General features: G+C 51.7%; 2 protein-coding genes across 3 annotated transcripts; one reads left to right on the forward strand and one right to left on the reverse strand.

Moving 5' to 3' along the window:
* Positions 1-2,729: 2,729 nt before the first annotated feature.
* On the reverse strand, positions 2,730-9,711 carry SKIC8 (SKI8 subunit of superkiller complex). 2 transcript variants are annotated; one of them, XM_077317697.1, is made up of 12 exons: positions 9,626-9,711; positions 8,731-8,776; positions 8,345-8,372; positions 8,076-8,181; positions 7,262-7,434; positions 6,731-6,879; positions 6,446-6,539; positions 6,258-6,351; positions 5,861-5,953; positions 4,960-5,038; positions 3,655-3,785; positions 2,730-3,107 (listed from the first exon to the last, which is right to left on the reverse strand). In XM_077317697.1, the coding sequence occupies exons 2-11, from the start codon at positions 8,740-8,742 to the stop codon at positions 3,696-3,698; spliced, it is 918 nt and encodes a 305-aa protein (XP_077173812.1). In that variant the 5' UTR covers positions 8,743-8,776; positions 9,626-9,711; the 3' UTR covers positions 2,730-3,107; positions 3,655-3,695. The 2 variants fall into 2 exon arrangements, with proteins under 2 accessions (XP_077173812.1, XP_077173810.1); XM_077317695.1 differs by having other exon boundaries at positions 8,731-8,859; positions 9,626-9,682.
* A 6,957-nt stretch (positions 9,712-16,668) lies between these two features.
* On the forward strand, positions 16,669-23,773 carry CRABP1 (cellular retinoic acid binding protein 1). The gene is made up of 4 exons (XM_077317861.1): positions 16,669-16,834; positions 18,753-18,931; positions 20,970-21,083; positions 23,452-23,773. Exons 1-4 carry the CDS (start codon positions 16,765-16,767, stop codon positions 23,500-23,502), a joined length of 414 nt encoding a protein of 137 aa, XP_077173976.1. The 5' UTR covers positions 16,669-16,764; the 3' UTR covers positions 23,503-23,773.
* The last annotated feature ends 302 nt before the right edge of the window (positions 23,774-24,075 follow it).

The raw sequence follows: 24,075 nt of genomic DNA on the forward strand, positions 1-24,075 counted from the left end.
TGCTGGGGGGAGAGGGACGGACCAGGGCAGCCCCCCCAAAGGGTAGCTGTGCCCTCTGAATGTGAGCCAGAACCCAAACTGAGGGGCCTGCTTAATTCTATTGAGACAGGCCTGGCCATTTCATGGAGGAGCTAAGAGCAGGAGTTACTTTGGGCCTCTGGCTCTCCTAATTTCCGTGGGTAGACGTGTTGGTCTGTCCTCCAGGGGCTAGATTGGAGTGCACCTTAATGGCTGGTTTTATGGGCATGGACTTTTGAGAGTCAGAGGTGTACGTTGGACCGATTCTGTGCTTAAACCCCTAGCCAGCTGGATTTGTGTGTGTTTCCTGCAGCACTAACAATCTGTGTTCAGAGCTGGAAGTGACCAGTGCGTGGACATTTCCCTTTGCCTCCCAAACATGAGGCTTGTCCTTTTATTTCCAGAGGACCCACACGTCTTCCTTCTAGGTTTAATCTGGCACGGAGGAAGCCCTGTGTGGATGCTCTATTGCTGCTAAAAAGTTCCTTCACAATGGGTCTGCACCACACAAAGTCGGTTAGATTTTGAAGCACAGAATCTGTCAGACTTTAAAAAGGCTGCCAGCCCCATCTGGATTTTAACAGTACTTTAAAAAACAACATTTTTAAACACAAGTTTCCACCGGGGATGGTTAGACTTGCATGGAAAAGGTCTGTTTTATGCCTTGCCATAACCAACCAAATCTGTTTTTAGACAATATCCAGGCGTCGATTCGGTCGTGCCAAAAATTGGACATCTGTTGGTTAAGTGCTGCTAGAAGCAGACTGTTTTCAGTTAGAGTCCAGGGGCACCTTGAAGACCAACCAAGATTTATTCAGGGCGTGAGCTTTCGAGTGCAAGCCCCCTTCCTCAGACTGTGATCTTCTTATATCATGTAAGAAGATCACAGTCTGAGGAAGGGGGCTTGCATTCGAAAGCTCCCGCCCTGAATAAATCTTGGTTGGTCTTCAAGGTGCTCCTGGACTCTGATTTTCTTGTGCTCCTTCAGACCAACACGGCTACTCACTTGAATCTGTTTCCAGTTAGTCTGTCTTAGTTTTTAACTGTGTTGTTTAACTGGCCAAGTCTGTGAACTTTGCAACAATACCTAACAGTGTAACTTACTATGTTTAGGTACTGTTGTTAAACAATTGTGTTGTTAGATACTGATGAATAGCATTGTTAAAAACTAACTCTAGATACTGTTGGGTGTTGTTAAAAGAGGCCAGCTGCTTAGTTTTGTTTTAGGTTGTGTTGGTGCTGAGAAATATTGACTGATGCCCTGGGTTAAGCTGTAGCCAGCATAGAGGGGCTTTCACAGCCCAGGAGGAGCAGAGGGCGTTGTCCCTTCCTCTGCAGAGCCTCTCTTGGTGGTCTTCCTTCCTCACCCCCCCCCAATCTCCCTTTGGTGATCTGGACGAAGGCATTTGGATTTCCTCTGCCTGGAAACCAGCTAGGATTAAAACATATTTCTAGCAAATGGGAGGTACAACCAGGAACTGTGCAGTATCTGTATGAAGCCCTCCTGCCTCCTTCCCCCCTAACAGCTTTTGGATCCAGCAGGAGCTCAGGAGAATTCTCCAGCAACCCCACAGGACGTGCTTCAGCCCCCCTGCTCACCAGGCAATGCTGCTGTCTGACAAAGACCCCCACAGAGACCCCCAAAGCCCTTAAATAAACTCCCCCTTACCTGGAGACTTTGCCAAGCAAGTTACAGTAGCACAAGCACCTCCACACAAGGCCACACATGGGATACCTTGACAGGTGTTCTGTATTAGCAATTACAAGGCTACATAAGGCCCCAGAGGTCAACTGGAGGTCAGCTGGCTAATTATCCAATTAACTGGGGTCAACTTGAGGTCACAGGGTTACTTCAGGTCACTTGGGAGTTTGAGAAAAATTTTTTCTCTAAGTTCTGGGGTCAACTTCAGGTCATGGGGTCAAATTGAGGTCAATTGGCTAATTATCCAATTAACTGGGGTCAAATTGAGGTCATGGGGTTACTTCAGGTCATTTGGCAGTTTGAGAGAAAAATTTTCTGTTCTGGGGTCAACTTCAGGTCATGGGGTCAAATTGAGGTCAATTAGCTAATTATCCAATTAACTGGGGTCAAATTGAGGTCACGGGGTTACTTCAGGTCACTTGGGAGTTTGAGAAAAAAAAATTTCTCTAAGTTCTGGGGTCAACTTCAGGTCATGGGGTCAAATTGAGGTCAATTGGCTAATTATCCAATTAACTGGGGTCAAATTGAGGTCACGGGGTTACTTCAGGTCACTTGGGAGTTTGAGAAAAATTTTTCTCTTATGTTCTGGGGTCAACTTCAGGTCATGGGGTCAAATTGAGGTCAATTGGCTAATTATCCAATTAACTGGGGTCAAATTGAGGTCATGGGGTTACTTCAGGTCATTTGACAAAGTTTGAGAAAAATTCTAAGTTCTGGGGTCAACCTCAGGCCATGGGGTCAAATTGAGGTCAATGGCTAATTATCCAATTAACTGGGGTCAACTTAAGGTCATTTGATTTTTTTTTTTTTTTTTTTTTTTTTAGTTTTAACTAGCCCCATCTTGGCTGACTCAGTATTCATTAGATACTTTGTAGATCTTTGATTCTGCATGATCTATATATTTGCTGTTGTACCAGTTTTCCCATTTGAACCCCTTTAGAAATAATATGCTGATGAACACCAAACTACTCCCATACCCAGGTTACAGAAACAAAACAAACCAGGAAAGTAAAGTAGCCACAAGAAATATATCTTTAATGATACAATAGTCCTTGGTGGAAAAACACTGTAAAACCAGCTTAAAACAGTGTACATTTACAGAAAAATAAACACAGACATAATAGGCTGGGTAAAACCAAACTTTTGGCTTAGCTACAGGGGTCCAGTAGGCCTGAGGCCATCTTTAAAGTTGACGCATTCTAAAATTGAGGGCCCACCACTGAGGGAGCTGTGCCCGCAGGTAGCATCTTCCACACTCCAGCTGCAACGCAAAGAGCCGAACTTAAGCAGAAGATCTTGTCACCTTGTATGCCAGTCCATCAACCACCTCCTCCTCCTCGAGCCCTTGAGAGTCTTGAACGGCAAGTTCCTGCCCTTGGAGCAAGGCCTAGAAAGAAAAGGAGATTGAGTCTTTAGCTCATCACACTGGCTTAGACAGCCCACCAGGCTAAACCCCCCACCCCATTAACATCACCCCCGCCCCAAGACTGCTCTCCACTTGGTTGACCTTCATCCGTCTGTCCCTTTAGCCTCTCCACAGCCCCACCCGACTCACCTTGTGGGAAGAGAGAGAGAGGCAGGGCTGCCTTGCATGGAACCCCCTGGACATGCCCACTTTCTAAAACACTTGGATGCCTGAAATGGGGTCAGTAACATGGTGCCCACGGGTGCTACATGGGGGACCCCTGGTGAAAAAATAGAACGCTGCTTTATTCTGTTGCCAAAAAGCTCACCGTGGCCGACCGCTACACTGAAGCGCCAAGGAAAAGCACATCTTCAGATTTTGGGGTACAAAACCGGCTGCAGCGTGCGTTTGCACCCGCAGAAAGAATGTCTGCATGGTGGTTTTACAGCCGCCTTCTCTCTGCCCACTTGCTGATGGAGAACCCACCACATCACTCTCCTGGCACTTGAGTCATCGTTCAAAAGCTTACCAAAGCCGTGTGCCGCCTTCAGGGTCCAGCCAGGCCGGGGCTCAAATCGGACAGTCGTAAATGTGGATTTCCTGGTCGTCGCCCACCGAAACAATTTTGGATCCGTTCCCGTTGTACTGCACGCCCCAGACCTGTGAGTTTCAGGAAAGGAACACAAGCTCAGCGGCCAGAAGGTCCTAACAGTTCACAGCAGGCACCCTGCTAAATACTCTGTTTGAAACACACATGTAAAGAGCTCCTGGTGCTCCTAACACCCTGTCAACGGAAGGGGGTCAGAAGTGTTTTCTGCAAACTGGCCTCTTCCTACTCCCACCAATCGAGAGAAAGGCTCTGTGAGCAACAGCCAGAGTCACTCTGTCAGAGTTTGCAATACAATAAACCACTCGCATGTTGTCTGGCTTTGTCGCACAACACAGCCAGCCATGCGCCCAGGTTGCCGAGCTTTGGCGCTTCTGAAATAACACCCTCGAAGACCTCGCGCTCCCCGATCCGCCCCCAAGCTCAAAACAGATTTCCATGAGTGGATTTTTAAGCAACAACAACAACAACAACAACGAGCCTTTAATAGCATATAAAAGTACAATAGAAGAAGGGGAAGTGCAGAAGGATCCCCTGCTAGTGAGAACAAAGGCAAAGGTCATGCTTTATGCATAATCCATTCACGATTTCTCATGGCAAGACGTAAAAACTTTGCTACTGGTTCAATTATATCAGGGTTCTGGGAGGTCAAAAGAAACTGAGTCTGTCGTTCATCCGAATGCAGTTCTCTTTTACACGTCAAATATAGAGCCGTGGATTCCTCAATGTGGACTCAGAAAAAAAAAGGAAATCACGAGGCACATAGTAGTCTTCTCTATGTTTAGAGGTGAAAATGTTATAACATAAAGTCTAAATGGTCAAACATATGATCAAACATAAAGAGTTAACCAAAACAGGATCCTAGGTTAAGTGACCCACTTTCTGTCAGTGGTTGCTCTTCTGGCTCTAGGATTCAGAGGTTGAGTGCCTCTGACTATGGAGGCTCCCCTCAGTCCTTGTGGCTAGAAGTCATCGGTAGAGTGATCCTCCATGAACCCCCCTAATCCCCTTCTCAAGCTGCTTATTCCCGTGGCCATCCCCACAGCCTCTGGCAGCAAATCCCACATTTTTATCTCTCTCTGTCTCAAGAGGCGCTTCTTTTTGTCCGTCCTGAACCCACTGCCCATCGGCTTCACTGGAAGCTCTTGAGTTTTAGTATTTTGGGACATGTTTGCTTCGTCCGCGTTCTCTACTGCAGGAAACTGCACTGAAAAGTTCCCTGCGTACCTGGTCCTGGTGATCAAAGAAGGTGTGAACGCAGGTCCTGGATGGCACGTCCCAAACTTTCACGCTTTTGTCGGACGAGCTGGAAAACATCAGGATGTGAGAAGTCCGGAAAGGTTAACACAATCCCTTTGGCCCTGCAAAAACTGCGCCATGGGATCCCACTTGCAGGAAGCTGTGCACTGTACTATAGCCCCCCCCCCCCCCCCCAGTCCTCATGTATCCAAGGAAGTTTGCAAGGCCAATTTGTGCAGGGAAACCCCTCTTGAACCGTTCAGCTTGGCACAGTTTGCAGGAGGACAGGGAAATGGGCAGCCCAGATTGTGTTTGTGTGTGTGTGTGGAGGGGAGGGTTGGAGCACCCCTCCTTGGACGAGAGGCTAGAGAGCTGGGGACTACATGGGGCAGAAAGGGGAGGGAGAGGAGATATGTTGGGAAAATTATGCATGGGGTGGGGAGAGACATTTTTCTCAGTCTGCCAAAAGACTAGAATTCGAGGTTGTCCAGTGAGCCAACAGCCAGTGGGCTCAGGGTGGGCAAAAGGAAAGATCACTCTACACAGAGAGGGGCTAAAATGTGGAATCACCTGCCAGAGGATGTGGGGATGGTGACGGGAACAAACAAATTTCAGAGGGGATGAGAAAGATTAAGGGAGGACCAGTCAATTAATGGCTCCTAGCCGTGGTGATGGAGGGGAACCTCCACGTTGAGAGGCAATATACCTGCATCCCAGAGCCAGGAGGCAACAGGTGGCCTCTCTGTCCTGCTGCTGACCCTCCAGAGAACATGTTTGGCTATTGGGTGAGGAGCAGGAGGCTGGCCTAGAGGGACCCCCTGGTCTGATCCAGCGTTGTGTGAATGTGCATTTGTCAACCGCACTCAAAGAAGGTCAGCACGCCACATACCTGGAAACAAAGTGGGTGTCATCGGGACAGAAGGCAACGTTCAGCACCCAGGACCCGTGACCGCTCAGCGTGCCTGCCAGGTTTGCGTGCTGCCTGTGGGATTCAAAAACAGGATCACTGTAGAAAGAGCCTCCTTCACACAACCATCATCTGGGAGATGCCATGAACGACTCCGGAGACCCCAACAAGGACCCAGATGGGCTGTCCTTACTCACTTCCCTCTCCTTTCACCTCCCCAGACACCAGCTCTGACATTTGCGCAAGCACACGAAAGCTCACACTGTGCTTAAGACTCGGTTGGGGCCACGGGACTCAAACTTTGCTGCTTCAGACCTCTGCAGCGACCCGCCTGAATAGATCTTTGTGATGGCTGTTGCTATCGGGGGAAGCGACTCACACGTCGTAAATCTTGATGTAGCCATCGTCTGAGGCCGTGACGAGCAGCTGGGAGTCTGGGGAAAAGGTCAGGGAGCGGATCGGCATGGCGTGACCTGGAAAAGACAGAAGGGGACCCCTTTTTTAGGCACATTTCCCCAGAAAGAGCCTGCAGCTCCCGGCGAAGGCAGGAGGGGCTGCCCACCGTACCTTCCAGCGTGTGCAGAAGTTTCCCGGTGGCAATGTCGAAAATGTTGATGATGCCGTCGATGGCACCGCTGGCTAAATACTTTCCGTCTGGGCTCTGGCAACGACACAAGGAGCAGAGTTAGAGCTGGCTGGTCTCTCTGCCACCCACTTTGTAATACTACCACAAGTCAGTCCAGGGTATTGGGCAGAAGAAACTGCAGCAGTAAAAGGTGGGGGGCGGGGGAAGAAAGCAAAGGCCTCACACGGAACTTTGTACACAAGAAGTGCCAAAAAGAGGCTTCTTACGTATGCAATGCTAAGGATAAATTTCCCTCGGGTGTCCAGGGAGTATTCCTTCTTCCCAGTCTCCACGCCAAAAATGTTGACCTTTCCTATGTGGCTGCCCGTGGCAACATACTGGGAGTCGGGGGAGAAGGCCAGCGACCAGGCGTCCACTGTGGAAAAGGAGGACAAGGTGTGGGGTCAGATCCTTCCGGCCTGGCATGGCCCCACGGCAGCCGAAAAAGCAATTTGAGGAAGGCGAGAGAAGCCATGCTGAAAGAGGCCAATGGCTCAAAAGGGGACACTTGCTTGGTCTTCAAACTTTGCTACAAGCTCGTGCGTTGAATAAATCTTTGTTGGTCTTAAACTGGACTCTGATTTTGTTTTGTTTTGCAACACCAGTACTTCATGGCAGCAAGACAGAGCAGCCCCTAAAAAGTCTACAAACTTGGGCCTCTCAGCTTTCAACTCTCCCCCCCTCCCCAAATTGTATGTGGATTGAAATCTTGCAGCCCCCCCGAGAAAGGTGCCAGACTGCCAAACCAAGGCCCTTACCGGGTCCGGCGTCGATGGACTTGATCTGCTTGCCCGTGTCCAAGTCCCAGATGCGGATGTGGGCGTCCAGAGAGCTAGAAGCTGCAATGGTTCCAGTGTGGCTGATGTCCACCGAGACCACCCCCAGCTGATGGCCTTCCAAAGTCCACTTGAGGTCCAGTTTTTCCTCGTTCCTTTGCAAAAAAGATAGGAACTTGTAAATTACTTTTTAAAAACCAAGTGGGATTTCAGATGTATAATTTTAAAGGTGAGGTCTTGTTTTACACAAAAACCAGTCAAGTTCTCTGCATGCCCCAAGTCACCAAGCCAGCTTCTGTGGCACGGGTGGGGATTCAAACTTGGGTCTCCCAGATACTAATACGATGTTTTTAACCATTACCCCACACTGGCTCTCAGATCCATTCCCTATTGTTGATTGCTTGATTGATTGATATACCGCCACTTGTCATATGAACTCGGGGTGGTTCACACAATAAAAACCACATAAATATCTCTTCACAGCATGGTTTGTTGGTCAACAGCGGCGGCCTCAAACCTGGAGAACTGGGTTTGATTTCCCATTCTTCCCCCACATGCAGCCAGTGAGTGACCATGGGCCAGCCACAGTTCTGTTAGAGCTGTTCTTGCAGAGCAGTTCTCTCAGAGCTCTCTTGGCCCCACCTACCTCACAGGGTGCTTTTTGTGGGGAGAAGAAGGGTAAGTTGCTTTGAGATTCCTCCGGGCAGTAAAATGTGTTTTACAAAAAAGCAGCTCTTCTTAACACTGTAGAGGCAGGGGGTTCAAATCCCAACCCTTTGATCTTGTTGGGACTCACCATTTCCAGACTTTCACCAGGTCGTCCAAGGAGCCAGAAATAACCGTCTCTGAGCCGTCGTTTCGGTTCTTGCCCCAAGCGACCGACCAGATGGCGTCGTCGTGTGCTGCGAAAGGGACACGAGTGTTGGCAAGAAAGCCCAAGAGTCTCCCCAAAAGGACATGTGTTTAATGATCCTAAATTGGGGCACATCCAGGGGTGCTAGTGGATGTGTGCAGTAAAACCCAGCTGCCAAGTGCAGGGCCGTACGACTGGGAAGATCTCCTCACCTTGTTCTTGCTTGAACAGAATACTGTACTGAAAAGGAAGAGGAGAAAAGATTGTTATAAAGGCAGGAATGAGTGTTCAGACGCTAAGCCATCCAATAGAATCCTCAAATGCACCACGCTTGGACTGACGTTTGAAATGTTAATGACAGCCAGTGACATTTTGAACCTGGGCCCCTCTGCATACCAAGCAGGGGGTTCTGCCCCTGAGCCAGGGTCTCAGATCAGGGACTTTCCCATCCCCTCCTGTCTGTACAAATATGTACAATCAGTTTAAGAAAAAAATCTGAAAACAGGGAGGGGAAACCTGCACAAATTCCTATAATAAAGTGCTAACAATGAATTGGGAAAACTTCAGTTATGGCTTTGGGGGGGGGGGGGGGGCTCACCTGTGTCGTCATTTCTTCATAGAGACCTAGCAGGTGCAGAAATGCTCTGGGGAGTTAACAGAGAGTTTGTTTTAGAAACCAGGTGACTTAGAAACCTTTCCCAATTCTGTTCAGTTTCACACTCTGTAGTCGAGATACAAACAGACAGTTCAGTAAGAAGCCCTCGCAAAATGTTTTCTGTATTTCAGACAGCACTGTAAGACTAGCAACGAAACTGACCTCCTTCAAACTGTTTTAGCATCTAGCTGCTAATGGATTTTTTCTGCCATGTCTGTACTTAAGAAGCTTTATTTAATTCCCCCCCCCCCCGTACTAGCCAGCCTCTCCGCTCTCAGAGAATTAAGCAGCCAGAACAGAATTGGTTGGTGGGTTATGTTTGGTTTCGGTGAAGGAGTGAAAGTACCGGGCATGACACAAAAGCCACACTTCAAAGACGTGTGCAACTGGTTCGACATGCAGGAAAAAACAGCGCCAACTTCTCGCTGCTTTGCAACCGGCTCAACTTCACCTGTCCCCATTTTAAAACGACAATTCAGCAACAAAAATACCAAGAAGAGTAATACCAGCATGCACACCGCAGGGGCGGGAGGCGATAGTTGGGTTGCCAACTCCAGGCCTAGGGGGGCCAAGGCGCTCAGCCGGCAGGGCTGGCTAGACCGCGGCTGCCCAGAGGCCAATGGACTACAATCCCCATGAGCCCCTGCTGCCCTCATGCCCCATGGGAGCTGTAGTCCAAGGGCCTCCGCAGAGCCAGCCCTGCACAACGCAGTCATTTCAGCTGGGCTCGCGGGAGACGCCCAGGCCCGGCCGGGAGGTTGGCAAGGCTAGCGGTTGCCAAGGAGACGCGGCCTAGCAGGCCCGACCCCCCTCCCCCCCGGCCGAGCCCCCAACTCACCCGCCGCTCCCAACGCTGCAGCCGACGCGCTTCTCCGGGCACTGAGAGCGACGGCGCCAAGTTGATGACGCCACTTCCGCCACTGAGGCGACGGGCTAGAGCGACCGCAAGGCGCAAAGGCCCCCGGAAGGACGGAGGCGCCGCCGGCGTTGCTGCCCCCTGGTGGCGAGGGGAAGGAAGCGCAGCTGCGGTGGAGCTGGCTTTGCAGGATTTACTGCCCCCCCCCTTATTATTATGCTTATAAAAGGCATCCCCCCCCCTTTTTGCAGGCCCCTTAATCCGGATTACGCGCCCTCTGCTCCAGTTCCCAAATGCAGACCGATGCTTTATCCTCTTTTTATTTATTCTGCTAAATCCTCCTGCCTCCGATGCTTCTTCGCTCCAAATGACTTCCGTGCAAGCTCCATCCTTCGCTCTCCCATCCGGCAGCCTTCAGAGGAGGCATCTCTAGTCCCCACGACGGAATCCGGACTGAAGCTCCCCGGTTCCTCACACCATTTTATTTTTTGTAATGTCCTTATTGAAAAGGCCCAAGCCCCCCTTTCCCCCCAGAAAACTGGGACCCAAAGTGATTGCGTTTTTCTATCTGCCCCGTCTTTACTCCGTTTCATCCGGATTTCCTTCGGCTGCTCCTTCCGGATCACTTGATACAAGCTAAACTCCTTGCTCTCCTGTGCGGCGTGCCCTGCGACTTCACCTGGGTGTGATTCTGCGGCCCCTGTCTTCTCTTTGTCCAAATAAAAGTGTTTATTCGCAGCTTCTCAAGGCCAACTGGCTAAGGGACCTCTGGCTGCTGTACGTTCAAACCAGTGGGCCTCCCACTCCAAACAGATTTCCCTTGGTACCCCCAAATATGACTGATATTTGCATGTCTACACTCTGCCATCCCATTGGATTGCAAGGGATTCCTGACACTTAAGGAGAACTGGCTTTTTGTACCCCCTGAAATCTCCAGCTAAAAGACCAGGCGGGAGGTGATGGGAGAGGCTGATGGGCCACCAGGCTGAGAGGACGATACAGATCTTGATGGACAAAAGGGTCTGAGTCAGAAGCAGGAAGATTCAGGTGTGATCCAGCAAAGCTTAAATTCTTACTATTCCCCCCTCCCCTTCCAATTTTCTTTATTTATAAAGATACCTGTAGCCCACCAGTTAATTCTCTGCGAAGGCTCATGGTCCACTTAAAAAGAAAACAAAAAACACAACAACAAACCCAGGGCATGATATGCAAAAATACACAATTGTCCTAGAAATAAACAGTGCAGGCAACACAACCCAACAGGCCCAAACCGTCCTAGCTTTGAAAAGTTGTGCGTGCGAGAGAACGACAAAAATCCCCTTAAAGAGTGCGGGAGGAGACCGAGAGTTCACTGCTTACATCTCCGCTTTTCACGCCGAAAGCAGGTTGATGTGATTTTGGAGCGCTCCGCTTTTGAGAATTCCCCAGGCAGCCTTAAAGAAAAACTTTTAAAAACAGACTCTGTGTGCCTGTTTTGTACACAATGCATCAACACCCTTGGAGAGGCCGGGGCGAAACTGGGTCACCGGCATTATCAAGCACTCCTAATCTACTTGCGGCAGAGACGGTGGGCTTCGGACAAGAACATTTGAAAGGCTCGGTGCCCTCAAATACAGGGAAGGAACTGTGTAAGCATAGGGTGGCCAACCTCCAGGCAGGGCCTGGAGATCATCTGCTGCTACAAACAATCTCCAGGCACTGGTGATCATTCCCCTGGGGAAAATGGCTGCTTAGGAGGGCGGACTCTATGCCACTGTCCCCTCCCCAACCCCCCCAGGCTCCACCCCCCAGCCCCTCCTGGCCTTTCCCATTCCAGAGCTCACAACCTGACTTACAATGAATAAACACTCTATGAAAACACAAGCCAATTCTGGACTGGGGAAATCCCGGGGGATTTAGGGGTGGAGAGTGGGGTGGCGAGGGGCCGCAGAGGGCTATATCGCCCTATAAGAAATACCTGGAGAATTTGGGGGTGAAACCCTTTTATGCAGGGGAGCTGACCTTGGTTGCCCGGAAGTTGGCACACCTGTCTGAAACCCTCGGAGGACATAATCGAAACAAAATTAGGACCCCATTTCCCCCTCTTCAGGCTCTGGATCGCCTGCGTCGGCGTAGAAGAGAACAAAATAGACGTGGGGGGGGGGAAAGACTTTGTGGCCCCATAAATTGACTTCTCTCTGTCCCTCTCCGTGGGTGACCTCTTTTTATCCACCGCCCCCTGTGTCCGCACATGCGCCAGCTGCTGGGTTCTGCGGGCCTTAATTGTGCCCCTTCGCCCTAATGGGCCCGGCCTCCTCCTGGAAGGAGCCTTAACGAGGAGTTCATTAAGTGCCCCCCAAAGAGCTTTTCTACAAGAGCCACTGAGACGGGAAACGGCGCCTCTGCTCAGACCCTTCTGGGGCTTTGCCCAAAGGACCCGTTCTCATTTCCGTGCCTGTTGGAGAGCTCCTTGAAGCTTTCATCCGGCTCCCTGCTTATCCAGTTAGGGTTGCCATCCTCCAGGCGGGGCCTGGAGATCTCCAGGAATTACAGCCGATCTTCAGACCATAGAGCCAACAACAAGGCAGAGAGGCCGAGGCCTTCCTAAAAACATCAGGAGAGCCCTGCTGGGTCAGACCAGGGAAGGGCCATCCAGTCCAGCCTCCTGTCTCAGTCAGGGGATGAAATATAACAAGGCTTGTTTTTACATGCACACCCACAAGCACAAATGACACCTAGCATGATCCTCTGAGAACAGGGGAAAAACTATTTAACAAAAAGGAAGCAAAGGTCCAAATGATTTCTCTCCCCCCCCCTTTATTCCTCTCCCTTATATGCAGCTGTTGGGTCCTTCCTGTTACAGCAGCATGGAACAAACAAATAAATGTAAAACGTTCGCAGTTGAGGGCTGGATTTATACACGTCTGGCATTCAAATATTCAGCAGATCTTTAAGAGCTTTCTAAAATAAATCCCCACATTTCTTCCTCCTCTGGGCCGGCTTCCGATCTTTCCAAACGTCCAATAATTGTGATAATTGGGCGATGCGTTTCTAATTAGAAAGGGGAGATGGGCTAACCTTTCCCTGACAAATCTCATTTGGGGCGTCCGACGGGAAGGGGTTTTGGAGAGAGACACCCGCTGGGGATGGAAGCTTCTCGGATTTGTGTCAGCGCTCAAATTCCATGCAGAGCGAGCCCTCGGCCGTGCCGATGGGAGGAGAGCAGGCTGAGCCAGAGATGCCTCAAATATCGTCTTGCGTGTGGATTTATTAAGAGTGCGTCCAACCCACAATCCTCCCAGTCGGCTCATGAGAAGAAAACTTATAAGATCTGCGCACTATTTGCGTAAAGTCATCCGAGAGAAAGTCGGGGGAGAAAGAACAGAGGGGGTCCTTCTTCTTTACGTCCCAGAAAAGTCACTGTTTTTGAGAGCCGAAGAACTGTAAGGGGGTGGGGGGAGAGTGGAAAGGAGGTACTTTTTTGCTCTATGAGAACTCATGAGCAAACTGAGGTTGCCACCCTCCAGCTGGCACCTGGGGATGTCCCACTTTTACAGCTGATCTCCAGAGATCAGTTCTTCTGGATGGTGTTGAAAGGCAATTACATAAATTTGGAGGAAAGGTGCATCGCTAGCTACTAGCCATGCTGTCTAAAGGGAAGAAGAGCTGGGTTTTCGTGCCCCGCTTTCTACTACCTGGAGGAGTCTTAGAGGGAGAGCCTCCATCTTCAGAGGCAGTAAACCTCTGAATTCCAATGCCAGGAGGCAACATCAAGGGAAGGTCCTGGGCATTGGGTCTCCAGAGCAACTACTTGGTGTGAGACAGGATGTTAGACTAAATGGACCTTCACTGGTCTAATCCAGCAGGGCTCTTCTGATGTCCTTAGGAAGGCCTCTCTGCTCTGTTGTGGGACCTCCAGAGGAACTGGTTGGCCCCTGGGTGAGGCAGGAGGCCGGACTGGATGGATCCTCCCAGGTCTGACCCAGCAGGGCTCCCCTGATGCTCTTAAGGAACTCCCTTCTTGAAGGAGAGAACCAGCATGGTTCCTCACCCACAAAATACACAGTAACTCTTCAATATTCCAGGTGCAGGTCTCGTCTAACAGATGCCTTTCAATCTGCACACTCAATCAGAAGGCCTGCTGGGCAAAAGGCCCATCCAGCCCCCTCCCCCTGATTCCTAAAAGCCCTTGCTGGGGGGGGGGGAGAGGATGCCAGGACTCCCTGGCCTGACAAGACAGCAAACCGCGGCAGAATCCACTTTTGTGCCTTGGGAACATGGTGCCTCTTGGTCAGGAAATTGTTTTGACAAAAGCAGGGAACAGTAAACGGGAGCAAGAATGATACATAACAACCAATCCTGTCAAAATAATATTTTAGCATTCCCCCGCTCCCCCCACCCACCCCAGGTGGGCTTGTCCAGAAACTTTTGACAAAAGAGCGAGAGGTTAATGTGTCCATTTTGGGCCTCTGTCTACAGAAGACCCCCCCCATACCCCCTTTCTTACAAAAGTATGTTTCTTTCAATACTGCACTATCGGAGCCAGGGAAGGACTTCCGGTCTGGGCTGCCAGTTCGAATCCAGGCCGCACGGCCGGCGATTCCTCGCTGTTGTGCCCAGCAGTTCTGCTTTCCCGAACCCTGCTCTTTGGCAGTTCTTTTCTTCACCTGAAGCCCCCCCACCCCTCCTGCTTCCCAAACACAGGCCTTTCACCCCACAGATGGATCTCATCCATCTTCCCCAAAGTCTCCGGGAAAAGACAAAGAGAAAGGGACCCGGTGTACAGATGGCACGGCGAGCCCCACTCCATCATCCGTCCCAATCGGTGGCCTGTAATGAGGCCAAAACGACCCCCCTGTGCCTATCGACTGACCGCCCCAGAGCTGAATCTATTGGCCCGTCGAAAGTGTCCGGCAGCGGGAGGGAGCAGGGGGGGGGGAGAGCGCTGCCGAAATGAAGACAAAGATGGGGTCGGGAGGAGAATTTAATAAATGATCTGTGACTCCAATAAATTATACATCTGGAAGGCAAAACGGCAGTGGCCAATCCCGTTGCCAAATTGCATTGACAGGGGGGCTTTGGACAATGGCAAGGCCGACGGGCGCAGGAGAAAAAGCGTCTCCCCGGACCGGCCTCAAATTATCTATTAGGGGGCTCATTAAAATGGCCCTTCATCACTGGGATCCAGATCTGGAGGCGGCAGAATAGCCCCGCCTGTCATTTTTTTTAAAAACGAGTATGGTCTGTGTATTTTACAGGTGAGGAACCAGGTGGGCTTGGACCGGCAGAAAGAGCTTTCAGATGATGCAGCCCAAGAATGGCAGAGCTAAATTTTCGAATCGCCCCCTTGTGCTCTCGCAGTCCCAAATGTTGGCACCGACTCCTCTGCCAGCGAGGAAGTGCCGGGCCCCCAATCTTCCCCTAACAAACCCCCTTCTCGAAAGAACCACCTGCTCCACATCACCAGGGGATTCAAAGTGACACCGTAGATGGTTAAGCCCAATTTACAGCCCTTTAGTGCCGTGTCTGGAGAGCTGTTTGGAGGATGGGCAGAGGAAAGGGGGTCTAAGAACCCCTCGGGATTTTCTGTATTTCCAAAATATCACTGAACCAGGTTTATGGCGATTTGTGGCAAAGGAACCTGTTTTACCTTTGTGGCATTTTCTTTTTTGGTCTGATTCTTCAGATTAGAGGCTGCTGCACTTAATGACTAAACCACGCTGGCTCTCACTGCCTTTCCCCACAGCACACGCCCTGTGAGAGAGGTGGGGCTGAGAGAGCTCTGGGAGAACTGCTCTGGGAGAGCAGCTCTCAGAGAACTGTGACTGCCCCAAGGTCTGCCTGTGGGGGAGGAGTGGGGAATCAAACCCAGCTCTCTGCTCTTAGCCACTTCGCCAAGCTGGCTCTCAAATCACATTTTATGACCATTAAAAATGTGTTCTAAGACCTTTGAGATATTCACAGGGGAGAAAAGTGGGTGTAACAGTGAAATAATTTAAAACAAAAAACATTATTTGCTTATGTTATGTATTGTTCTATTTTCTCACCTGGATTCCAGGCGGATGATACCATGTAAGACAATACGATTGACCGGATGGGACAATCCACAAGGCAGTAGAAATCCAGATTACAGAATCCACCAGAACTGAAAACAAAAAACCCAAAGCAATGTACCATCTATCCTACATCTCAGGACCCAGCACTGGGAATCTGGCCTGGGGGGAGGGGGGAGGAAGGAAAGTTCGTAGCTCTAGAGCAGGGGTAGTCAACCTGTGGTCCTCCAGATGTCCATGGACTACAATTTGCTGGCAGGGGCTCATGGGAATTGTAGTCCATGGAGGACCACAGGTTGACTACCCCTGCTCTAGATGACAGGGTGCCGGTTCTCCATTCCAAATCATTTGGTGAAAGAAGCTTCAACTCTAGACAGCTCACACTCTCAGACTGTGTTGTTTTCTAAGGTGTTGCAGGACTCGAATCTAGCTCTTCTACTGCTGGGGATGCCAGCCTCCAGGTGGGGCCTGGGGAATCCCTGGAATCCCATCTCCTCTCCAGACCACAGTTCCCCTGGAGGAAAGGGCTGCTCAGGAGAAGGGGGGGGGGAACTCTGTGGCATTATACTCCACCGAGGTCCCTGTTCTCCTCAGACTCTATCCCCAAACCTCAAGTTTTCCACCCTCCCCTCCCATCCCCTCTCCCTGGCGGAGGAGGGGGGACACTTGATAACCCTGCCTCCTGCAGACTAACATGGAACAATCCCCCCCATGCCCTTCTTTCTTCCCAGCTCCAGGGCCATCTAAAATTGGAGAGGAGGAAGGTGGAAGGGAGGGAATCTCCTGATTTTGGGGGGGGGGGGACCCCAGGCAGAGGTCCCCCCCCCACCCAATGGCCAGGGGAGAAGATGATGGATGAGGTGAGGACTCCCAGGACAGGAAGAGCGAAAGGGGTGGGAGAGTTGATGGATGAGGGAATCGGAGGGGGGGGGGGGAGAGACAGATGGATGGATAGATCTGAGGCTGGAGGGGGGGGGGAGAGGGGAGGAGAGAGGCTGCCCGACTCACAAGGTGCCGGCTCAGAAGTGGCGAGCGCTGCCTGGCTGCCGGTTCCCCTCGCTGCCCTCCTCGGATCGCTGCCGCCCAGCCATGCCCAACTTTGCCGGCATCTGGAAGATGAGAAGCAGTGAGAATTTTGACGACCTCTTGAAAGTCTTGGGTAAGGGCAGGGAAGGGGGGCGGGGGGGGCACCCCATAGACCTCCGGGCTTTGCAAAAGGGGGGGGTGGGGTTTGGCAGGTGGCGGGTCTGCTCGGGAGTAAGGGGCACAGGCGGTGAAGAGAAGAAGGCGGTGATGCTTTTAGCCAGGTAGGTGCCAAGACCTTTCCCTTGGGGGGGGGAGCAGCATGGGGTTTTTTTTTTACTCCCAAGTAAAGGCGCAGGAGCAGGTCTTGGATCATGGCCATGCCTCCAATTTCCCTTTGCCCCCCATTCAGCGCAGAGTGGCTTCCCCTCCACCAGCTGCCCCACTATAGAAGTACAAACAGTAAACAGGGACAATGTTAAAATTATTATTAATAATTGCTCTTAATTTTTTTTTGTCCTGGATGGGGTACAGCGAGACCTGGGGGGGGGATCATCTCATTTTAAAGAGGATCATCTTAGAAAGGAGGGTCCATGGAATAAGGTGTGTGGGGGGGAGACTCTGCCGCCCCCCTTCACCCCTTCCTTCTGGGATGGGAGGTGCCCCCTGGTTTCATTCTCCCGCTCCCAAATCTGGACCCCCTGAGATTAGAGGCTCTCCCCTTCCCCTTGTTCTTTGCACAAATGGTCCCCCCCCCACCCCACCCCCCAGGAAGAAAGCAATGCTTCTAAGGAAGAAAAACGAATCATTTTTTGGGGGGTGGGACGTGTGTGAATTGCTTTGAAAGCCATTCAGTGACTAGATGAATATCCCTCCCCCATCTCCCCTTAACCCCCCCCCAAATTGATCCGAAAACCTGCTGTTAACCCAGCCATGCAACTGTTTGCTAGGTAACAAGACAAATCTATATATCTAAATGGCTGAATCGACCTAAACTGTCAGGGGGCAGGTAGCTACGCTTGGTCTTTTGACCCGCCCACCTTACAAGCACCTCCCTCCCATTCCCCAAAACGCAGCCAAGCCCTCCCCGACACTGATTCATTTTCGATCCCCGATGCTTCCAAAATTCCGAAGCTGGCGGCACCAAAAAAGCAGGATAGATAAAAGCTCCAAAGAGGCACCTGGAAGGGAACGAGGGTATTGATTTCAAAAGCTCTGGAAGATGGAAGGATTTTCTCACCTGTCGAAGGGAAGCTGCCAAATCTCTGGCAAGGATTCTGGGTAGGGGGGGCTGAGAGTGTAGGATGTGCAGAAAGCTCGGAGTGGCAGACTTAGGATGAACGGATTTGATCCCCAGAACACCCCTGCGGTGTAGGCTAGGCTTCCAGCCACTGGTGGCACCCAAAGGCGAGGCTGTGTGAAGCCAATTTCTGGAAGTTCGCTAACCCACACGCTACACTCAGGCCAAACTACTCGTGCATGGGACAGTGACACGCCACCCGTGAAGCTGTCTTCTGCTGAGTCAGACCATTAAGGTCGGTATTGCTGACTCAGACTGGCAGCGGCTCTGAAATCTTTCCTAACTGGGATCGTCTGCATATGAAGCAGGTGAATGCATGAAACGGAATCAAATTATTGGTTGGTATTGTGTACGCGGGCTGGCAGATCTCTCCAGGGTCTCAGGTGGAGGGCTTCCACGTTGCCTTCTACATGGTCCTTCTAAATGGAGATGCCGGGGATGGAACCTGGGACCTTCTGCCTGCCAAGCAGAGGCTCTGCCCCTGAGCCAGGGTCCCAGATCAAGGCCTCTCCCATCCCCTCCTGCCTGGTCCTTTAACTGGAGATGCCGGGGATTGAACCTGGGACCTTCTGCCTGCCAAGCAGAGGCTCTGCCCCTGAGCCAGGGTCCCACATCAAGGCCTTCCCCATCCCCTCCTGCCTGGTCCTTTAACTGGAGATGCCGGGGATTGAACCTGGGACCTCCTGCATGCCAAGCAGAGCCTCTGCCCCTGAGCCACCCTGTGCTCAAGATTCCTTCTCCTGTCTTTGCCCAGGTGTCAACGCCATGCTCCGGAAAGTGGCCGTGGCGGCCGCCTCCAAGCCCCACGTGGAGATTCGCCAGGACGGCGACCAGTTCTACATCAAAACCTCCACCACCGTCCGCACCACCGAGATCAACTTCAAAGTAGGGGAGAGCTTCGAGGAGGAGACGGTGGATGGCCGCAAGTGCCGGGTAAGAGACGGTCCCTCCATGCCATGCCGCTTTTCCCGGTTGATGCTGTCGGTTGAAAATCCCGACTCAAAATCAAAACAAGATTGGTTTGTGTGGTTGTGAGGAGAGCCATCAATTGGCTTCTGATCTATGGTGGTCCTCTGAAGGGGGGTCCTTCAAAATGTCCTGTCTTGATCAGGTCTTGCCTGTTCTTGCCTGTCTCAGGTCTTGCCGAGCCGTGGCTTCTTTGATAAGAGTCTCCTGCTGGCTCTCCTACTTTCTTCTTAAACTTTTCCTAGTATTATTGTCGTTTCCAATTATTCTAGTCTTCTCGTGCTGCTGCCAAAATACGACAGCCTCGGCTGAGTCATTTTAACTTCTGGAGAGATTTCAGGTTTGCTCTGATCTAGAATCCACCCGTTTGTCCACGGTAAAACGGATTGCTACAGCGTGGGCCACAGACTGATTTTTTAAAAGGACATTTCTGTTTTGTACCCAACGAGGGAGAAGGACTTACAGCCCTTATCCGAATGAGGAAGATCATTCCTCAGGAGAAAACGGCTCCTCTGGAGGGGGGATTGTACAGCATTGTACCCCGATGGTCCCTTCCTCCCCGCGCCTCCATCCCCCCAAAATCCCCAGGAATTTCCTAACCCGATGCTCTCTGTGAGGCTTCCGTCTTTGACACCAGACCCTTTTCCACGAGCTGAAGAAGAAACAGAAGAAAGCCCTCGGGACACGTAACAGGTCACATCTGTGTTTTTGTACAGTCCCCAGCGGACAGCTGGAGAAAATTAACGTTGCCATAGTGGTAAAAGGCACGGCATGCCCCTTTTCAAGAGAGAAATCGAGAGCTCCGGCACGCTCGAAACGGCGATGGAATATGGGTCAGAGAGGTTTCCTCTGCCCTATTTAAAGCCTTCCTGGGTTTGGGGAACGGCTGCAGAGTGATCACAGCCTCTTAAATTGTATCCCGGGGGGAAATCAGTCCGCTAAACCCCCTTACAGATCTGGAGGACAGCTCTAATCCCAATCTCTTTTTATTCTGGGAGGAATAAACCCGGGGGAAAAAGCTTTCCTCTCTTCTAGCCATTACAGATCTTGTTTCTTGCGCGCATCAATATATTTCTTTCTCCCTCTGATCCAGCGGGTCTGATCCAGCGGGGCTCTTCTTGTGTTCTCGGCAGGATTTGGGCTGGGCAGGATTTGGGGTGGGGAGGGACCCATCTTTCAAAGCATACCTTTTCTCCAGGTGTCGTCTGGAGATCAGCGAAAATAGCTGGAGATCTCCAGCCACGAACTGGAGTCTGACAACCCTAGAGGCAGGGTGTGACATTACAGAGTCCACCCTCCCCGGCTGCCGTTTTCCTTCAGGGGAAAATAAAATAAAAATACACACCTGGAGGCTGGAGGCTGGCCGGGTTAGACAGACCCCTTCAGGATGCAGCCGCCCCCATCCATGCCAGGAGAACACTTGAAAGGCTCAAGTTCCATCCGTGGGCTGCCCAGTCTGCTTCCGTCCTCATCGGCCTCCTCGTCCTGCTCCTCCGGATCCAGCAATTACGCTCTTTGGGATCGGAAGGAGAGCTCTGGACCCTCTCGGGGCTGATTCCTGCCTGTTGGCGGAAAGAGCGTCAACGGGGTTAAACTGCGTGTTCGTGGGTGGGTGGGGGAATAAGAACGCCAGAGAAGTCAAATTGCACCAGGCCAGTGGCCCCTCCGGTCCAAGGGTCTGTGTCACACAGAGGCCAAACCCCAAACGCCAGCCGGGCCAGGACTCCAGACGCCCTCCCACTCTGGCCCACCAAGAATACGGCTGAGCAACACTTCCCAAGACACAAGAACATAAGAGAAGCCATCTTGGATCAGGCCAGTGGCCCACCCAGTCCCACACTCTGTGTCCCACAATGGCCAACAACTAGGGCCCTCAGGAGGTCCACCAGCGGGGCCAGAAGCCCTCCCACTCAAGACCGAACACCCCTGCCCTAGACAGAGCGTTCCCTCTGCATGTTGTGTGCCTTAGCCACTGAGGGACCTCTGCTGTGCTTCTCTCCCGCAGAGTTTAGCCACCTGGGAGAACGAAAACAAGATCTACTGCAAGCAAACTCTTCTGGAGGGGGAAGGCCCCAAGACGTACTGGACACGGGAACTGGCGGGCGACGAACTGATCTTGGTAAGAGCTTTCAGCCGGAGTCCCACCGTCCTGACCCTCCCTCTCCCTCTCCCTGTCCTGCCGGCCATGTTAATGCTTGTAATGCAAACATGCTCTGTTTCCCCAGGAGTGGAAGACTGTCAAAGCTTCACAAACAAAATGCATAATGCTAGTTAGGGATGCCAGCCTCCTGGCAGGGCCTGAGGAGCCCCCCGAATTACAGCTCATTGCCAGATGGCGGAGATCAGTTCTCCTGGAGAAAATAGATTCTTCAGAGGGTGGATTTTATGGTGTTTTGCCCCGCTGAGGTCCTTGCTTTCCCCAAACCTCCAGGCGTTTCTGATCCATAGCCTGGGTTGACGTATGAAGACGCAAATGCTGCATTACAGTGACTGTGTTCTGAGCTGAGAGAACCCAGAGAGAACTGCTCTGTGAGAACAGCTCTAACAGGACCGTGACTAGCCACAGGGCAGCCAGCTGCCTGCGTGTAGAAGAGCTCTACGGCTCTGCGGATTAGAGGCTGCCACTCTTAACCACTCCACCAAGCTGGCTCTGGGAAATTTGGGGATGGAGCATGAGAACAGGGGCCTCGGTGGGGGTCTAATGCCCAAGCCCCCCTTCCAAGCATCCATTTTCTCTGGGGGGGAACTGATTCATGTAGGCTGGAGATGAGCTGCAATTCCAGGGGATCCCCAGGCCCCACCTGGAGGCTGGCATCCCCAGCCCCTGCACGGGAGGACACAATTAGACGGCTAAGGAAATCCCGCTCAGCCATTGATTAAAGGTGCCGTTCTTGAAAGGGGAAAGACGGGGCTTCTGGAAATCAAAGCTCTGTGCAAGCTTCCAAAGGGGGTGTTGGAACGACTCGCCCTCTACTTTTGATTCCTCTGTTCAGTGACAGGCATTTAAAAGAATGTGCACTCATTCATCTGGGCCCCACAGCGCCCTGGGTTTTAATCGGCAGTGGGGTGATTATAATCCCTCCCCCCCCCAGGAAAGAGCATGTGCCCTTCGGCTTCCCAGCCCCCCCCCCTCCAAGTTTCGATCTTGGCCTGCAGTGATAATCTCGGATCATCAGGCGTCTTCCCCTCCCCATGGCGTGATCTTTGACCCACACACAATTGGGGGCAGAGCCGATTCACCAAGAGCGCGCTTGGGAGCGTTTGATTTTTAACTTAGCATGTATTGGGGTCTTCAAATCCTACCCTCTAGAGGCTCCAAATCCCCAAGAAACCTGGAGTTTATGGCCCTAGTTATGCAGACCCTAGCCTCACAAATGGACACATGTGAGCTGAAATCCTGAGTTACCTGCCTCGCAGGGTACGTTCTGGGGAGAGGAAGGGAAGGCGTTTGTCGGCCGCTTTGAGACTCCTTCCGGGTAGTGAAAATCTGGGTACAGAAACCAACTCTTCTTCTTCTTCTTCCCCAACCTGAATCTGGCTTCCCCTAGCAGGGATCACGTTCTGCCTGGTCGTGAGTGGGCACTGATCCCCTGCCCTCCTCCATTCCCGTCAGCTCTTTTGGGGGGAGACGTAGATATTTATTAGAACACTCCTAAGACGATCCTGCAACTTGTGCTTAAAGAATGTTTCATACAGGGCTGTTACCTTCTCTGTCGGGGTGTTGGGTCTTCCCAGACTCAGCCAGCAGCCTCCCCCTTCAGATCAGTCTCTTCAGTCCAGCGGCAGATGCTCAGAGGGACGGCTGAGCTGTAAAGCACTTAAAAAAAAGAAGTTATTCTGTCTAAACACACAGAGCTAAAAGCAGCAAGAAATATTGTCAAAAGGTTAGGCGAATGGTCAACGCAGCCGTTCCGAACTCTTTCCCTGTGAGACGGGAAGAAGGAAAGCCAGGACCTTGGACTCACGCAGAGAGCCGCCGACCAACCTCCTCCTCCAAATCTCTGCTTTAACCGTGCATCAGAACAAATGAAAGGACTGTCGTACCCAACGTGGAATGATGGCAAAATTACAAATCTCTTACATCGGCTGATCGGAGTGGGGGCAGTGCAGCACCGAGGGTTACCAGCTCTACGCTGAGCAAGTCCTGGAAATTGGGGGGTGGGGGTGGAGCCCGAGGAAGGTGGGACTTGGGAAGGAAGAGTCATCCGCTGGGTAGACCACCACAGAATATGAAGCAGCCATTTTCTTCAGGGGGCTTTTTTCTGTAGCCTGGAAGCGAGTTCTAAATCTGGGAGGCCTCCAGGCCCCACCTGGAAGTTGGCAGGCCTGGCAACATTCAACTTCCTCTGCTTATAGATATTCGGCGAGCTTTGAATCCGTTTCTCAGAGACCGGGAGTTTGGGAGTTGCTGGGAGGCGGAGGGTGGGACAAATCACTTCTGCTAACGTATCTGTTGAGAGTTTCTCTCTCTCTCTCTTCCTTTCTAGACTTTCGGGGCCGACGACGTTGTTTGCACAAGAATCTACGTGCGGGAGTGAAAGACGCCAGCTGCCATCTCGCTGTCGGGGGTAAAGAGAAGGATTAACTGGCAGATGTGGCGGGGAAGATCCACCTGGTAAAATGTCCGTGGGGGTCTGTCTCAAGAACAACGCTGTCGTGACTTCACGCTCCCTCGTCGCCCTCTCGCGCCCCTCGCTTTGTTCCGTGTCCGTGACCCGTTAGAACTGTCCCTTCGCCCCCCACCCTGTTTACTTCCTAGCTACAAATTTGTATGGCTCGATCAATAATTAAATCGGTCGGATATCACGCCCAAGGTGTTTTTTTTTTTTTTTAAGCCGCCTTCCATAATTTTTTGTTCTGTGGAAGAGCGCAGCGACAGCCCCTGTCCTGGACTCGTCGCTGCAGGAACACGCTTGAAAATATGACGATGCCTTAGGCTGAATCGGATCACTGGACCATCGAGGTCAGTATCACCCGCTCAGGCAGGCAGATTGAGGGCCTTTGCACCACCGAGCACCTGGTCCTTTCGATTGGATCCTGGGATCCTGGCTCAGGGGCAGAGCCTCTGCATGGCCTGCGGGCGGTCCCAGGTTCAATCCCCGGCATCTCCA

This window comes from Paroedura picta, chromosome 18 (assembly GCF_049243985.1).
Source record: "Paroedura picta isolate Pp20150507F chromosome 18, Ppicta_v3.0, whole genome shotgun sequence".
NCBI lineage: Eukaryota > Metazoa > Chordata > Lepidosauria > Squamata > Gekkonidae > Paroedura > Paroedura picta.

Coding starts and splice junctions, on each gene's coding strand:
- SKIC8 (XM_077317697.1), bottom strand. Junction 7,435..8,075: donor CTGGTGAAAGTCTGGAAATG/GTGAGTCCCAAC, acceptor TTTTTTGCAAAG/GAACGAGGAAAAACTGGACC. Junction 5,954..6,257: donor TACATCAAGATTTACGACGT/GTGAGTCGCTTC, acceptor TGAATCCCACAG/GCAGCACGCAAACCTGGCAG.
- CRABP1 (XM_077317861.1), top strand. CDS start 16,765: ATGCCCAACTTTGCCGGCATCTGGAAGATGAGAAGCAGTGAGAATTTT. Junction 16,835..18,752: donor CGACCTCTTGAAAGTCTTGG/GTAAGGGCAGGG, acceptor GTCTTTGCCCAG/GTGTCAACGCCATGCTCCGG. Junction 18,932..20,969: donor TGGATGGCCGCAAGTGCCGG/GTAAGAGACGGT, acceptor TCTCTCCCGCAG/AGTTTAGCCACCTGGGAGAA.